General features: G+C 31.7%; 1 protein-coding gene across 3 annotated transcripts; it reads left to right on the top strand.

Moving 5' to 3' along the window:
• Nucleotides 1-3,784: 3,784 nt before the first annotated feature.
• Nucleotides 3,785-13,757, top strand: LOC111625110. Of its 3 annotated transcripts, none has more exons than XM_023368143.1 (3): nt 3,785-3,973; nt 11,632-12,007; nt 12,697-13,756. In XM_023368143.1, exons 2-3 carry the CDS (start codon nt 11,674-11,676, stop codon nt 12,924-12,926), a joined length of 564 nt encoding a protein of 187 aa, XP_023223911.1. In that variant the 5' UTR covers nt 3,785-3,973; nt 11,632-11,673; the 3' UTR covers nt 12,927-13,756. The 3 variants fall into 3 exon arrangements, with proteins under 3 accessions (XP_023223911.1, XP_023223912.1, XP_023223915.1); XM_023368144.1 differs by having other exon boundaries at nt 3,969-4,099; nt 12,697-13,757; XM_023368147.1 differs by lacking the exon at nt 3,785-3,973 and adding an exon at nt 4,193-4,516 and having other exon boundaries at nt 12,697-13,757.
• Nucleotides 13,758-18,799: the final 5,042 nt, after the last annotated feature.

Below are 18,799 nucleotides of genomic sequence, written 5' to 3'. Positions count from 1 at the left end.
AAATGCATTTATATATTTTGTAATATGTATATTGACAGTTTAAAGTTATTTGATGTATACTTTGATTGCATGTGAGCAACATCATATGATATATACTAACAAAATTAAATAATTTATTAAATATACATAATGTGTAAATTAAAAATTTCTATTGAGTTGCCGACTGACAGGAACCTCTTTCCGAACCTACAGATGATTAAGGAAGGTGAAAACATTAATTTTTTAAAAATAAATCTGTTTAAAAACTATACTTTCAGTAGTGATTGACTGATCAAATGCAATGCTCAATTAGTTGATAATTTAAGCTAATTTAAATTAAATTTAAAAGCATTTTTAAATTTATTTTAATAAATTGGAGATGAAATGGTAAGCATTATTTTTTCAATCTAGCATGTAAACTTTATTATACAAACGTCTATATTTTAATTCTCTTTTGACTTTTGTTGTCCAGCAAAAGTGTATTAAATTTGTTCAAACTTATATATTCACGACGACCAAACTGTGGCTCTTCAACTTACTGCAGCTCCTGTATATTTATACAGTTTCTAATGAGTAATACACGCTATACAGTGGATAAAAAATATAAATATCACAAAACCAAAAATGCAGTTTGTAGATCAAAAAGTGAAAAGGAAAACAAATTTTTTTAATTACCAGCAACTGTCTTTTGGTTTCCATTTCCAAATCTATTCTTTTAACCTAAAGATGGTTGCTCGAGGTTTGTTTTCCTTTTCACTTTTTGATCTACGAACTGCATTTTTGGTTTTATGAGTGATATTTATACAATTTTTTATAAACTCGATACATACTGCTTACATGTAGAAGACTTACAAAAAATTTTACATGATGATTATGTAGTTTGATATACACATGGATCGTAAGCATAAATTAACTTGCAACTTACACTTAGCTTTCATTTTCCTGTTCAAGATTAAGTTCATAAAGAAGTTAACCAGTTAAGTAACAACCTATGTAACTGATTATAAAGTAATAATATTTATTATATGACAGCGATAACTACAGTATTTTAACAAAAATACCAGCAGTTGATTGAAAATCAGTAGTTAATCCATAATTGTTTTGCCTTATTGATATTATTTGAAAATAAATTTAATAACAAGATCACCAGCAGACATTTTTGATGCTAATGATATCTGAATATGGCAAAGAAACCGCCAGTGAAAATGTGGCTAAGATCAGTGGTATGTTCTTAGAATCCAGCTTCTTGGAGACCGGAGCTAAAGAACTGACTTAGGGTAGGAGCAGGCCTTTGTGAAGTACTACGATGATCGAATGTCTGCACCAAAAGCAATGTTAAGATGGTGGTCAAATTAATTTGGTCATTCTTAAATGAATTTAACTTTTCCAGTTTAAATGTACAGGGTGTCCCATTCACAGCTGATCCTTTAAAATTGTGAATAACTCTAGAATGTGTAAATATAAAGGCAAGCTGTAAAGCCCTGAATATACCTGATTTAATGTTGAACAAATCCACATTACAGAAGGTCTTGAAAGTGTCCTCCTCTGTCCATGCAATGCAACATGACATTCCATATTAAAAATGTCTGTGACATGTTGCTATTGATTGACAGCAATTTCATACTGGATATTTTCTTTCAGTTGTCTGATTGTCCTGGATTTGTTTGCTTAAATCTTGCCTTTCAAATGTCCCCGTAGAAAGAAATCTGGCAGACTTAAATTGGGTGATCACAGTGGTCACNAGTAATTAACGACATTAAAGAATAATTTCTTTTTCCTTTACGACAAATGATAGACAAAATACAATTTTATTCATTCAAAAATTTTAAATTTCAAAATAGTAGTATTAGTGTAGTATTGTACTACTATGCTACTACATACAGAGCCGGTCCTACCATAGGGCGAAAGGAGCAGCCGCTCCAGGCGCTAAGTCCTAGGGGGCGCCTCAGTGGTAAAGAAAATTAAAGGGTATAAATTTGGGGCAACCAAGGGCAGTGGCGTAGTGAGGGGGTGCAATGGGGTGTATCAAGCACCGGATGCCACTCGCAGAGGGGCGCCCAAATGGTCTCCAAGACAAACTATGTGTTTCTGGAGGGGGCACCAATAAAGTGGCGTGCCCCGAGCGCCAGTTATGTTCGCTACGCTACTGACCAAAGGGGCGCCATAATAGGATCTCGCTCCATCCTAAAACTTGCCTCGGGCCGGCACTGACTACATAGTAGTAGCATAGTAGTATTGCATAGTAGTATTCTATTTTTAAATTCTATTAAATCAAAATACAGGTTATTAAATACAAAAATTGTTTATAAACTTTTAATTTATGAGAATTAATTGATCTTTTAAAGATTTCAATCGAATCTCTTCAATTCTCCTCCTTACACGGACTATCAATTCATATCGCGGGCAATTTAAACGCACGTATAAGGTTGAATCTTATTATAAATCTTACAAATTAATTCACAAAGTTAAAAAATAATTTTCATTTACTTAAAAACAAAATTTTAAAAACAATTTTAATGTATTAAAGTACTAAAAATTATTTAAATTCGATAGCAAAATTTAAGGATTTGAATTCCTTACCCGTCAAACTTAAATTGCATCAACTATAAACTATAAAACAGCAATAAAATGTTGGAGGAAGTATTCGAATCTTTAATTTCATTTATGATTGGAATTATATTGTAAATTTTGTGTATTAATTGACTATGGAAAATGTTAATTTCCTTTGATTCTTCATGTTAGAAGCAATTTAAATGTACATGCAAAGTTAGTATTAAATTTGAGAAATATCTGAATAAATTTTATTTATTTCAAGAAATAAAACCAATTTAAAAACAATTTCAACACATTCAAATACTAAAAATTATTAATTAAATTTGGTAGTAAAATTAAAGATTCAAACTCCTCATCTGTCAAAAATTGCATCAAATATAAACTATAAAATGTCAATAAAATGATGGAGGAAGAATTTAAATCCTCACTCCACTTATAAAATGGTATTAAGTGCAAAATATTAATTGTTTATTAAATTAATTTCCAAAAATTTTGATGATTTTGGCCCTTCCTATTATACAGGGTATTGATTCATGCTATAAGCAATTTAAAATGTATTTACTGTAAAAGATTTGATATTAAATTTGAAAAATAACTGAATAAATAATTTTTAAAACAACTTCAAGTGCCAAAATTTATTAAATTTTGAAAGCAAAATTAAGGATTTTAAATTCTTCATCTGTCAAACTTGATGAAGATGCATCACATTATAAACTATGAAATAGCAATTGCTGGAGGAAGACAAATCATTTATAAATGGCATTAAGTGCAAAAATAATGAATGTTTATTATATATAAAGGTTGTTTATCAAATTAATTTCACGAAAACTCGTTAATTTCTAAGAGTTTTGAATGAATTGTTTGGTCCTTCCTATTCTTATACATGTTATTGATTCGTCTTACATGCTGTTTACATGTGTGTGTAAGGCTCGATGGTGTTACACAGTTTATAAATGTATTGTTTTGTGATGGATTTGACAGTTAAATATTCCGACAAACGCATAAAGAATTAAATAAAATGTCGGATTTGTGCCTCGTGGTCGCCATTTTAGATCAACCAACGAAACCCTGTGAGAGGCTAGCAACATTTGTAAAAATCTCCCTTATTCTTCCGTTTCCGTTCCGTCAATATAATTAATATATCATTAGCAAACAAACAACATTTCAAAACACTTAAACGAACCTGAAAATATTCACGAGTTATCTTCTACTCATAAAATAATCTATTTCATCATTGACTACTCTCTACGTTTTCTCGTCGTATCTCAGAGCCTGATTAGTTGACAGCCGTCCGATCGTCCAATAGCGTGGCCGGAAAACAGCGCATATTACAAATTTGAATTTAAAAGTTATCCCTGCTCTCTCCGATTGGTGGAATTCGAACCAATTGTACCTTTTATATTGTGACGACGGCAAGATTAAAGATGGCGTCGAAAGTGAGGTAGGACGAGGTTGTATTTTATTATAAACTATTGTATTAGCCGAATTGTGTATTATGAATGAAATTTGTGGATCCTTCGACTTATTTTTTTATTTTTCTCGGCAATTCGTCGTTTAATTTCGTACGGTAAGCGATTTAATGTTCCGGTGAAATGTACACATTTACAGGACGAAGAATATGGCGAATAGAGTATAATAACCTCAGACTAAAGTCTGTCTTCGTTAATAACCTCGATCCAAATGTTTTACTGCTTCTCTCCTTTACTCTAGAAGTTACTTCCTTTTAAATCTCTCTATTTTTTAAAATAATCATTAAAAGGGTTTAAATTAAAAAAAAATATGTGTAAATTACGTCCACTCGAATGCTTACGATGTTAATGTTTACAGGAAATGGATCATAAGTAAAAAAGGATTCACGCCATTTATGTGGGTTTAAATAGTGAATAATGTCTTCGCTATTAAGGGTGTGAATGCATTATAAGGCCAGATGGGGTTGAGGGTTGCGGATCGATGGAGAATTCTATGAAATTCTACGTTACGAAGTGTAATGTCTCGAGTTGTAATCTATTTCTAAGTTTAAATAGGTCAGAGAATGTAATTATTCACATTTAAAATGGCGATGTTTAGTAGTAGCTTTGAAATTAAAAAATTTTTTTGTTTTAATGTGGTATTTATGTATATTTTCTTAATGATGATTCTAGTAAAATTTGGATTGCTGTCAAATGGGGAAGCCGAAATTGCTTACATTGACGCGTTTTCGGAATGTTTTCTCCTTTCGTTAGCAATTCTGACTGAGTGGCTTGCCGACTCCAAAAGAATTGATCCTGGAAGTTTCTGTTCCGGGAGTGAAACATTTTGAGAGATTTAACTCTTTTCTTAGGTTGTGACTATGTAGATGCAAGCGAGCAAGAATATGTGGCGAGAAGAGTGTGAAACATATGTGTCTTGTTTATTACAAGAGTGCGAAACGTCATCACTTCTTCTCGTCAAGTATTCTTGCTCGCTCGGAAAATTCGCTCGCTCGCGTCTGCATACTTGCACCTTTACTCTTGGCGGTGTAAAAATACCATCTTCTAATCTGTTTTAAGTTGATTGTTCTGTCGAGTAAGTATGAGACGAATAAGCCTTGATTTGTAAAAATTTTCGCCAAATTCGGAGAGTTGGCGACCCTACGTATAGTGGTGACGGTTTTGTATTCCGGTAATCTTTGCCTCGAAGAGGTTGTAGTGTCTCTATAATCGAGAATTTATTGTTACGTCGTACAGGAATTTTGGAGACTCCTGCCAAATCCAATTGTGGATATCTACTGTTTACAAGTATATTAGATAGAGAAGGCTGCTTATCGGCAATCTGATGAGAAGAGATCTGGATAATTAAGCAAATTATAAGATTTTTAAACTGAATTGCTATTGAAAAATGTTTTCAGAAGTTACAGTATAATTTTTCACTATATAAGTCTTTAGGGCAAAGATTGCTAATTTCAATTGCTGATGATTGGACAATACAATCTAAGTGTTATAATGGAAACAATTGAAGGTGGTTTAATGATGTGAATTTACATATTTTTGCTTCTCTGTATGGTGGTAAAACAATATAAACATAAATATTTATTGCTTGATTAATTTATAATCCCAAAAGTGTTGACACTGGATTTATATGTAAATAAAAAAAAAAAAAACATTGAAAAGAAATACAGGATCTTATAAAAAGAATGCTACCATTTTAAATTATTGAAATTATATTTATTATTTGAGAATGTAATGTACAATAAAACGTTGGAACACTCCAAGTTTCACATTTGCCCGTTAAAATTTCTCCTCGTATATGTACAACCAACACTCTTAGTCTTCCTGCATACAGCATATCCCTAGTAACTCCTCCTACGGAAGCCACAATTCTACGGTTTGTGCAGATTACTTGTGTCGCACGATGGCAAGTGATACTGATTGAACTGCAGAGTGTGAAATACCTTCTCTGTTCTAGAGTCACCATTTTCGTTTACAATGCTTTCTAGAGGTAGTAGATAATAAGATGTTTGAATGCAGATGGGAGATGAAACTTGCCGTTTTACTATTGATTAATGTACCTTGCATAATTCTCAAATAATAATTAACATAATTACAGTAATTTAAAATGGTAGCATTCATTTTGGAAGACCCTGAATATTTTAAGTGGCAGAAAAAATATATTTTTAAGTTGAAACAATCTTATATCCTATTTTATAGCTTAGGTATAACTTTCTATAATTTAGCTGATTAGATCAAATTGGCTTATTTATCTGCTGAAATTTAATCGTGTTGATAAATATACGATGATTCTTTCAGACGTTTATATTTTTAATTATACGTCAAGAATTATTTTGGTTTAAAATGATTGTTGTTCGTATCTAAGAGCATAAACTATTAAGTTAAAGATTCTGTGTTGTTTTTAAGATGAATCAAAGCTAACAACATTGCTAAGCATTCAAAGCATTGGATAGCATAAATATGAGCAAAATAAGCAGCATAATTTAGAATCTAAAATTTGTTATTAAATTTGAATGTAAATTCACATTTTTATTATTGAATTTGTCTTATTTGAATGAATATTTTTGTAAATAATTGTCATATTACATGGAAATATTCAATAGTATGGCTCAATTAATCTAACACATGATTTTTGAATTGTTTTCCCACTTACAATATTTTACTTCTTATTTTTTGATCAAAATTAATTAATTGTGCAGTTATTCATATAAAAAAATTTCAATTAATAATGTATTTTTTGTTATAAAGAAATTAATAATCGGATTAACAGTTTATGAAACTACTTTATTACTAAAAAGACACTAAAAATTACTAAAAAGACACTAAACAATAAGGGTACTTTGGAATCTTCTGGTTCATCTTTGGGAATGCTCGACTAATAAATATTACATAAAACAAAAATTGGAATTTTAAAAATGTTTAAAATTCAAAATTGCTATAAATTGCATCCAAGTTCTAAGACTACAATCTTACGGTTTATCTGTTCATGTTTGAAATTCAGCAGTGATTTAAAGTGCTGTATCACAATTGATACATGAGGACTTCAGAGACAATAGTGCTGTGAAGATAGTCAAAGATGCAAGAGAAAAACCTCTATGAAATTAAAAATATACAGGTTTATGCAAATTTTTTTCCCATATAACCTGTGACTTCAAGTAAAAGATGATATTGGTGCAACTGTTGAAGTAATGAAACTTAGTGAATTATATTTTTTAAATGTATTATCAAACAGATGAGTTTTAGAGCATTCTTATGCTTGATTGGAGAAGTGTAGTTGATTAGGGAAAAATTGTGATCATAAACACAATACTAGTTTACATATGATTGTCCTTTCCATCATTTTTCTCTTAAGCTGGTTCCATACATTCAGTTTTCATTAATTGTCAAATAATTGTCTATTTATTCCCTTTTAAATTTGCCACAATATATTGACAAGGAGTGGGAAATGGCAAATATTAAATATTAGTTGAGTAAATCATCCACACTAGTATTTGTCAAATGTTTGCTCAGCATTTGACTAATACCAAATGTGTGGAGCCAGCTTTATACAGGATCTATCAAGAAAACGGGTGATTATAAATAGACAGTTATTCATTTTTGAATATTGTAAAACAAATTTTCATATACAGGATTTCAAAAAAGTATTTGCAACTTGTTTTGAAGTTGGCATCACACCATTGATCTTCGTTCACGTGCAAATATCTTTCGCATCTTTGAAATATGTCACGGTTAGAGTGGCACAGCATATCCCTGCATATGTTATTGATTGCATGATAAATTTTTGGTGTAAGAATTTCAATATTTTGTAGACAATCTTCATCTATATAACCTCTATTTATAATCACCTGCTTTCCTGCCAGACCCTGTAATGAAGATTAATGTTGGTTTGAAATTAGCAATTGAGAAATCTGGAAAATTTGAGATTAAAACAAAAACAAACCACTTAAATATGAGGAAACCAAAATATTTTCTAAATGAACGATTTCTACAAGGGTACTTCTGTTAATAATTATAAATTAATACTGACAAATTAGTTTGGATTAATTAAAAGAAAGCAAGGTAGTTATCAGGAAAGTTTCTCAAACATCAAATTCAAAAATGCTTTTGTTTAACAGAATCATAGAAATCACTCAAATGTTTTCAGGTTACAAATTCTCTTCATTCTCTTGTTTGGTGATTTTTAAATTATAGTCTGTGGACCACTGATGGTCTATGAACATGTTTCAGGTAGTCTATGGACTGACCTTATCATTTTTCTAACATGCAATTTTATACTGTTTAGTCACAGGATGTAATATTGGGTACATTCCAGTGTGCATCAAAGAGCAAATTGGTGAACTGTGATGTTCTAAAATATATTCCAAAATTCATTGACAAGTTCATTGATGCAGCAACCGGTGCACATTGTATTGCTTGGACTGTGAAATGGACTGTAATGAAGCAGTATGGCAGTCTCCACAGTTATATTATTAACACAATTTTTACCACTTGTCTGTATTGATAAAATAGGGTCTGCAAATGCCAATATGGTGCTTTTTATTTCTGCTGTCTTGCTAAGTTGACAGACATTCTGGTAAAAGCTTATTAAACTGTTCACTGGTGCTGCTAGCAACTGATACTAGAATGTATCCATTTTTATGCACAACTTTTCTTATGTTAAATAGATGCATGCCAAGATACCTTGTCTAAGTTGATTTTTACAGGATAATAAATGGGCAGGTGTAAGCTTGGTGTTAATGATTTGTAAATCATATACATATAACTGTGAGAAACTTGATGTCTAATGTACTGTGTAAACACTGGTTATTTCTAAGTTTTCTCTGAGAAAAATTTGTTGGATAAGGCAATATTTTTCTTTGCAAAAGACATTTGTATCTTGCAAGAGCTATAATCCAACCTTATAATAAAAAGTTAAAAGTAACTTACAGACCAGAAGCAATCTTTCGTGAGATATGGACTTTCAAACAAGGCCACTGGGTGCATACATGCTATGTTTTTCAAACTTTCAAAACTGCATCCTGGAAAGTCTATAAAAAATAATTTAAAAAGTAAATATTCAGTTAAAATATACATATGATCACACAAGACACAATAAAGGCAGCAAAATTAAGGCAATATTGAACATTGACATGTTTGACCAATTTCCCATTTCAGTTGTCAAGGTCAAAAGATGTGATCGGTGGCAGCAGCGGTTGCTGTTCAATATCACCTTAATTTTTCCACCTGTGTGCATCCACTACTACACTATGTCTAAATGAATATAGGTGGAGTGCTTCTTCATATGGACATTGTATATGGGAGATGATGATGTACCAGTACCTCAGTCCTGTTTAGGCATTTTAATTTTTCACTGAAGTTAATTTATGAAAAAACAAAATGTAATGCGTTTTACCAATTCAATGTGATATGCATCACACACATTTTTCTTAAATTTTTGTGTTAGTCTTTTAAATGATTTTTTTTAGAACCAAGGTACAACACCAATATTTTACCTTCATCCTAATCTCATTGTACCTTGGACCAAGCATAATTTTGTAAAGAAAAAGTCAAATTTCCAACAGAAATTTTAAACTTTAATAGTTGAAGTGATGAAAGTTGACAGATAAATACAATAGATAAAGTGGACCACTTTTTACCTCATAGTGGAACTCTAATCTTTTGTATTTTGAACAAATAAAATACTTAGGCCTAGAATGTTTCTGTATTAATAATAAACAGTCTTATAGATTTTATTTTCTGTTAGTAAAAATAGCATTAGTTTTATAGGATTTAGAATCATAGGTTCCTAGCTTTTCTCTGGTGCATTTAGTTAAAAAAATTTTACTTTTTAATGATCAAATTGATTTTTTTCAAGTTTGCAACATTGGTTGTCTATGACTAAAATCATAGAAAATATTATTTACAGTGACCATAATTTGCACATCTGTTAACTATGTGAGTTTCGTAAAAACCCAATTGGTAAAATTGAGATTAGTGTATATCCAAGGTACAATGTTTTCCACTATTATTCTGAGATTCCTTAAAAAGTGCCCTGAAAATAAGTTTCTTTATACAGGGTGTATCAGTAAAGTGGTTACAAACTTTTAGGAGAGATAGTGACGACACACAACACAAGAATGAAGCTTCACAGTGAGCATGGCTGCAACANTTTCAACCTTAACCTGTTGTCTTGAATGCACTTAGTTGAATATAAATTGCAGATCTGTGGTAAATTTGGCAGCAATTTAAAAAATTAATTAATAAAAATTTAGCGTAGAAAACCTGTATTTTTACTTTAATATAGTTTTTCAATATGTTTCTAATTGAATTCAGTCAAAAAATCTTAATTTCATTATAATTTATTGAAAATTTTAATATTTAATATTAAAAGATAATTAGCATAAATTACATGGGTTTTGTTTGAATAAAACATTTTCCACCTTAATCAATTTTTTGAATCTAGAATACACATCCTTTCTCAAGCATAATATTCTAAGCCTCAGTATTATCAACTCACAATCCTTGGGGAGATGTATTTGATAAACTGTCATAGAAAAAACATTATTTCTGGCACTCCAAAAGGAATTCAAATTCAGCCCTAGCCCTAGTTAGAGCTAGTACTAGTTTTTTGTATAGCTTAGCCAGCATCGCTTGTACAAAACAGCACAGATACAAAAGGAACCTAATATGCTGTTCGGCACATACCTATTCCAACCAACAGGACATGCGCAACACATCTAACACACAACCGACTTCCAACAGAAGTCAGAATTGCAACCCTAATTCCAAGTGCACTATAGTTGAATATAACCGACGCTTAACAAGTCTTACCTAAAGAAATAGCTGCCCTAATAGGTACCAGGCTTACGTATAAAAGATCCCACACAATATGTAAGTTATTGTGAAATGCAAAAGACAAAACCTACAATCTTAAAAGCCCCAGATGTTTAGTGTTCCAGTGAGGGACAACAGGTTCCAAAGTGATTTGGTGTACATTGGTTCCACTAAATGCTCAGTACAAAAAAAAGAGTATAGGAACACAAATACAACATTGTGAACGAAAGGCATACCACCACCCTATCCACCTACTCCATTTACCTCAAAGTGCAAGCCGACCTCCTTTAACACCAGGTTAATAAGAGCTCTGGAAGCCTTAGAAATATACAAGGCCGGCCTGACAGGCAAGCTCAAATTTTAAGGATGGTAGCACTGTATCGTATGCCTGGTGAAACTTGTACGATAAACCCGACGGTGCTGACACAAATTGACTTTTATTATTTGTTTTTAAGGCTTGTTCCTAATATAATTTGTGCATATATGTTGTATTTATATATATTTTTAATTCATGCACTTATATTTTTTGTAAGAGTTATGTATTCCAAATTGTTTAATTAATTTAAAAATATTTTTCAAAATGTTCGGTTCTATGCATTCCAATTTTGGAATTCCATTGGTTTGCAACCTAAAGCAGATCCTTGGTTAAGATCAAAAGCATTTGTTTAATATTTATTAAATGTTTTATTAGTGTTACTGGAGTTTAAAGGTTTTTTGGTGTTTGTCATTACTTCCAGTAAATGAGTAAGAAGATATCTTTAATTAAAACAGAAATGATGAAATGTGAAATTTTNTTTATTTAGAAATTTTTCTAAAATAGGTAAACGTTATAGCCAATAAAACTTAAAAGAATCAGTTCACAATGGAGTCAGAAGAAATAAATTCTTTACAAAGTGGTTTGGAAGAATCTAAACCTCTAAATGCCAACATGATGATTATAGATTCTTCGACTATCAAGCAAGCAGTCTCTCAAGTCGATATAAATTTGGAAAATGCAATAGAGAGAAATTGCATGGTGGAAACTACCGACGGCTCGCTTCCGATAACGTTAGTCGTTTCCGAATCTCCTATTTTAGAACATATTAATGAAAATGTAAATTTAGGAGATAGTTCTCAAGAAGGATCGGTTATTTCGGCAGTCAACATGCAAGATGGCGAATCTACTGCCCAGTTTTTTATCGAACATATTGCAGCAGGTAAAGTTTCTTTTATATATTTTAATTTTATGATATACAGTGTGATCTGACATATGTGCATCCATGCTGTGGTCGGATTTTTGAAAATCACAAACGGGTAGAAAATAAAAACCGGAAATATATTGTGTAAATCCAAGTTCACAGTGGCGTATGAACTAATGTGAAGTAGGTATAAACTGCCTGTTTATGCTCTTTCGACAATAATTCGACCGGCTTGTTAGGAGTTTGAAATGTCTCGGCCTTTACCAAACTTGGGTTCATTTGGCCAATCAAGTTTTTCCTCAAATTTGGTGATTATACATTCCAACCAATCATATTCTAACTTTGTATCGTGTTGTACGATGCAAACATTTTGCTTCGGTTAGTGTTTGTGTTGTTTACTTATAATAGTACATACGACAGTGTGAACCTAGCTTATTTGTGAAAAAACAAATCATGCATAAATTAATTTTTGGTTTATGTAGTTAATGCAGATTCTTTACATGTCGATATTGTTGACAAAATAACTGTAATGGCTTAGTCTGCCCAGCATACATAATCTGTGATATACTTGCAACAAAATAAAAGTACATTTTGTCCTGTTGGGCTTTGCTGCATAAATTTCTAGTTATAAATAATCCAGTCATAATTTATATTACTGACATATAGTTTATATTACTTAATTTTATTAAATTATTTGAAATTTATAGATGGTTCTCAATTGCAAACATCAGAAAGTGAAACAATCCAGATTGGCGTCAATACTACAGCAAATAACAATGAGGATGGCGTACCAATCCTTTTACATATGACAGAAGATACAAACGAGGACCATCAAACAAATCTGCATATTTCTGAAGCTGATGGCAGCGAAAGCATTTCGGTAACAACTAATGCAGGTAAGCATTTTATCGCCACTATATTACTTTTGTCATTGTAAGACGTACAATGTACTAAATATCCATGTTGCAACTTGACAATATCGTGAGGGAGTAAATTTATTTGTACTGATCAAATGAAAATTTATCTGTTAGGAATAGATTTGGAAAGTTGATGATGCCTGACAGACTCATCATGTACTATTGATTTATATACAGGACCTTCCAAAAAAGAATGTTGCCATTTTAATTATTGTAGTTATGTTAATTATTATCCAAGAACATTGTGATGCGTATTAATTAAAACATTGCAAAACTAGTCAAGTTTCACATTTGCCCATTACAATTTCTCAATGTGTGCATCTCATCACATGGCATCCATCTGACCAATACTCAAATTCTTCCCATGCTTGCTCAGCACATTCTTTGTCACTCCTCCCATAGCAGCCATAATTCTATGGGTTCTGCAACTCTTACGGATTATTCATATGTGCACAATGATGAATGTTCCTTCTTTGTTGCACCGTTGCTAATTTCATTTATGGTGCTTGCTAGAAGTAGCAGTCACCAAGACATTTGAATGCAGATGGGAGACAAAACTCAGATGGTTACTGTATCAACTGGTGTATATTGTCTGTTTCTTGGATAATAATTAATATTGCTACCGTTTTAAATTACTGCAATTTTAATTTTAAGTCCCTGTGTATTTAGAGTTTCAAATGTTATCCATTAAGTCTCTAGCAAATAAATGTTCAAAATTTATGTTTTATTATGATCATAATTTATGTGGGAGTTATACTCTGCAAGTGTGTGCATAAAAAAAAATTCAGTGTGTTAGTACAGTAGGCAGGATGTAACATAATTTTAACACAATAATAAATATTTAGGTATCTAAACATAGAAAGGGTACAGATGGCTATGAATTTTTCAGCCCCGTTATAATTTTATGGGGCCTCCGTCATATGTGCAGTTCATCATTAAGTGGTGCAAAGCTATAATAAAAATAATCTAAACTTGTAGATTGTTTTTATTACAGCTATTCACCATGTTAGTCGAGTACTCAACTAACATTAACAGTTTAATTTGCAAAACTGTGACAACTTAGATTAAGTGTTATTTACTAATCAGTGAAAACAGTTAAAATAATGATGTCAGATTTGCTCTGAGCACTCCATTGATGAACTGGTAGATAAATTGAATGATTAATTTTGCATCTAGAAATTCTAGATTACATTTTTATTAAACTAAAAAGTGGATAGAAATCGGGTGTGGAGTTGCGTAAAAATCTACCGACTCCGACTTTTCCTTACCATCCGACTCCGACTCTGACTAGGGTTGGATATGTTACTGAAAGAGATCTGGAAATTCTGATGTCATCACGTGACCTAAGAATAAAAGATTCGATAAATAGAGTTCTAATAAAGATAGAACATAGAAACTTTTTATCCCAAAGCTAAAAGACTCCTCTAAGTAATATATAAATATGTATTCGATAATTTTTACTTTTCCGGATGTTATATATAACAGAGGGAAAGTAGCACTCCGTCAAAAAATGACCCCTTCCAAATTTTTACATTTTTGGACTCGGGACACTTTGAAATTTAGAGATATGCAAAAGATTTGAGGTTTTTTTTTCTATATGTGTAGATGTTAGACTGTGTGTGTGGGGCATGATTATGTTTACCTATTTGAAGCCTAATAATTTCCATGGTCAGAATTGGAGTCAGATGGTTTAACACAAGAGTTAGTTATTAAGTGTCAAAGTGGTTGAACTAAATCGTGTCTCCATATACGTTCTAACATCTTAGGCGAGAACATCCTAATGAGTTTTACTGTACTATTATAAAATGACAAAAAAGCTTAGTTTGAGGGTAGAGACAAGTTTTATCATTTGTTTCTTTAATTTCGAATGCTAATAACGAGTAAAATATTTATTAAGAGATATGACACATGACAACTTTTATGTCGTCACCCTGTTGACCCTTTAATTAAGAATCAAAATTTAATAGCATTAATGTCCCTTTATACACAAGCTACAGTATAAAATTTTGTTTCTTAAACTTTACCCATTCTGAGATATTGTTTATCTCAGAACAGAAAATAAAGAAATTAAACAAATTAGATGCCAACACACACACGTGTGAATTTTTCCTCTTTTATTGACTTTTTTCAGGTGTTCAGGAGGTCTCCAAACGTGTAGATTTGCAAAAAAAAAAAAAAAAAAAAAAAAGAANGGCAAAGAAACCGCCAGTGAAAAAGTGGCTAAGATCAGTGGTATGTTCTTAGAATCCAGCTTCTTGGAGACCGGAGCTAAAGAACTGACTTAGGGTAGGAGCAGGCCTTTGTGAAGTACTACGATGATCGAATGTCTGCACCAAAAGCAATGTTAAGATGGTGGTCAAATTAATTTGGTCATTCTTAAATGAATTTAACTTTTCCAGTTTAAATGTACAGGGTGTCCCATTCACAGCTGATCCTTTAAAATTGTGAATAACTCTAGAATGTGTAAATATAAAGGCAAGCTGTAAAGCCCTGAATATACCTGATTTAATGTTGAACAAATCCACATTACAGGAGGTCTTGAAAGTGTCCTCCTCTGTCCATGCAATGCAACATGACATTCCATATTAAAAATGTCTGTGACATGTTGCTATTGATTGACAGCAATTTCATACTGGATATTTTCTTTCAGTTGTCTGATTGTCCTGGATTTGTTTGCTTAAATCTTGCCTTTCAAATGTCCCCGTAGAAAGAAATCTGGCAGACTTAAATTGGGTGATCACAGTGGTCACAAATTTGTTGAGATGTCCCAAAAAAAAACGGAATCTCTTCCATATTGGCACAAGAGATATGGCTACCCTTACTCCTCTTTATGGTATCACTATTATTCTGAGATTCCTTAAAAAGTGCCCTGAAAATAAGTTTCTTTATACAGGGTGTATCAGTAAAGTGGTTACAAACTTTTAGGAGAGATAGTGACGACACACAACACAAGAATGAAGCTTCACAGTGAGCATGGCTGCAACAACTGCATGCGCATGTGCAACATCATCTGATGCTTCAGATTACATAGCAACATCTATCACATACACTAGCCAAAGATGTCCCAGCATTTTTGCTGTACTAAGAATAATAAACATGTTTTCTCACCCTGTTCGTGTCATCACTACTGCGCCAGGAAAGCATTTCTGACCATGCATTGTTGTGTGATTTCCCATCGTCTAGGTCCTATCGCTTCTGAAAGTTTGTAACTGCTGTACTGATACACCCTGTATATACAATTAACTAAATTGCCACCCTTTTAAGTAACCGCTCTTGTTTGTCTAACAACTTGATCAACTACAGATGGTAACCCATCTTCTGAAATATCTCCTGCAATTTTTTAAAAATAATGTTTAAAGTCTAATGCTTCATTCATCATGAAGGCAACTACAAATGTTTAGAATTCAAAATGCATTTATATATTTTGTAATATGTATATTGACAGTTTAAAGTTATTTGATGTATACTTTGATTGCATGTGAGCAACATCATATGATATATACTAACAAAATTAAATAATTTATTAAATATACATAATGTGTAAATTAAAAATTTCTATTGAGTTGCCGACTGACAGGAACCTCTTCCCGAACCTACAGATGATTAAGGAAGGTGAAAACATTAATTTTTTAAAAATAAATCTGTTTAAAAACTATACTTTCAGTAGTGATTGACTGATCAAATGCAATGCTCAATTAGTTGATAATTTAAGCTAATTTAAATTAAATTTAAAAGCATTTTTAAATTTATTTTAATAAATTGGAGATGAAATGGTAAGCATTATTTTTTCAATCTAGCATGTAAACTTTATTATACAAACGTCTATATTTTAATTCTCTTTTGACTTTTGTTGTCCAGCAAAAGTGTATTAAATTTGTTCAAACTTATATATTCACGACGACCAAACTGTGGCTCTTCAACTTACTGCAGCTCCTGTATATTTATACAGTTTCTAATGAGTAATACACGCTATACAGTGGATAAAAAATATAAATATCACAAAACCAAAAATGCAGTTTGTAGATCAAAAAGTGAAAAGGAAAACAAATTTTTTTAATTACCAGCAACTGTCTTTTGGTTTCCATTTCCAAATCTATTCTTTTAACCTAAAGATGGTTGCTCGAGGTTTGTTTTCCTTTTCACTTTTTGATCTACGAACTGCATTTTTGGTTTTATGAGTGATATTTATACAATTTTTTATAAACTCGATACATACTGCTTACATGTAGAAGACTTACAAAAAATTTTACATGATGATTATGTAGTTTGATATACACATGGATCGTAAGCATAAATTAACTTGCAACTTACACTTAGCTTTCATTTTCCTGTTCAAGATTAAGTTCATAAAGAAGTTAACCAGTTAAGTAACAACCTATGTAACTGATTATAAAGTAATAATATTTATTATATGACAGCGATAACTACAGTATTTTAACAAAAATACCAGCAGTTGATTGAAAATCAGTAGTTAATCCATAATTGTTTTGCCTTATTGATATTATTTGAAAATAAATTTAATAACAAGATCACCAGCAGACATTTTTGATGCTAATGATATCTGAATATGGCAAAGAAACCGCCAGTGAAAAAGTGGCTAAGATCAGTGGTATGTTCTTAGAATCCAGCTTCTTGGAGACCGGAGCTAAAGAACTGACTTAGGGTAGGAGCAGGCCTTTGTGAAGTACTACGATGATCGAATGTCTGCACCAAAAGCAATGTTAAGATGGTGGTCAAATTAATTTGGTCATTCTTAAATGAATTTAACTTTTCCAGTTTAAATGTACAGGGTGTCCCATTCACAGCTGATCCTTTAAAATTGTGAATAACTCTAGAATGTGTAAATATAAAGGCAAGCTGTAAAGCCCTGAATATACCTGATTTAATGTTGAACAAATCCACATTACAGGAGGTCTTGAAAGTGTCCTCCTCTGTCCATGCAATGCAACATGACATTCCATATTAAAAATGTCTGTGACATGTTGCTATTGATTGACAGCAATTTCATACTGGATATTTTCTTTCAGTTGTCTGATTGTCCTGGATTTGTTTGCTTAAATCTTGCCTTTCAAATGTCCCCGTAGAAAGAAATCTGGCAGACTTAAATTGGGTGATCACAGTGGTCACAAATTTGTTGAGATGTCCCAAAAAAAACGGAATCTCTTCCATATTGGCACAAGAGATATGGCTACCCTTACTCCTCTTTATGGTATACAATCAATTCTGCATGAAATAGTGAACATTTTGAGCCCTATTTTGTGTTGTTATGCACTTGTTGCAGAGTTGTTTGCAATTTTAAAGGGTTGACCCCAAGTGGGAAACCCTGTAGTATAAGAGTGTTACTACAACATTATTACAGGTTTGGCCACAGTTTCAATGAGTCATCTGGACGGATGGGTCCAGTTCACTTGTAGACCAGATCGCCCATAAAAAACTTCCTGAAAATTGATCCTGGATCCAAATGCAGACTTTACCTCAGTCATCCAGTTTTCTAAACAATGTTTTAATTTAAATGTTTTTTAATATTATTGATATAGAATATATCTGCCAAATTATCGGGCTATAATTGAATTGTTGGTCTAATTATAGCCTGATAATTTGGCAAATCATTTGACTTTACTTAAAATAGTAGGTCTATGGATTTATTGTTCATATATATATATAAATATTGTAACAGGTGTGACCAATCAAAATGAAGAGCCAGATTCTTTATTGGGCTATTTAAGGCTAATTAATTAATTAAATAATTTTGTTATAGATAGGTGATTATTCTAATTATTAAATTTAACAGATGACAGCTAAACCACCTATCACGAGCCAAATTATTTAATTAATTAGTTGTAAGAAGTCCAATAAATAATATGGCCGTTTGATGCTATAAAATATATTATTA

This window comes from Centruroides sculpturatus, unplaced genomic scaffold, assembly GCF_000671375.1.
Source record: "Centruroides sculpturatus isolate CEXI.00-Female unplaced genomic scaffold, Cexi_2.0 scaffold295, whole genome shotgun sequence".
In the NCBI taxonomy this organism is placed as follows: Eukaryota; Metazoa; Arthropoda; class Arachnida; order Scorpiones; family Buthidae; genus Centruroides; species Centruroides sculpturatus.
Note: the sequence above shows the minus strand (reverse complement) of the source record. Positions and strands in the feature narration are given on the sequence as shown.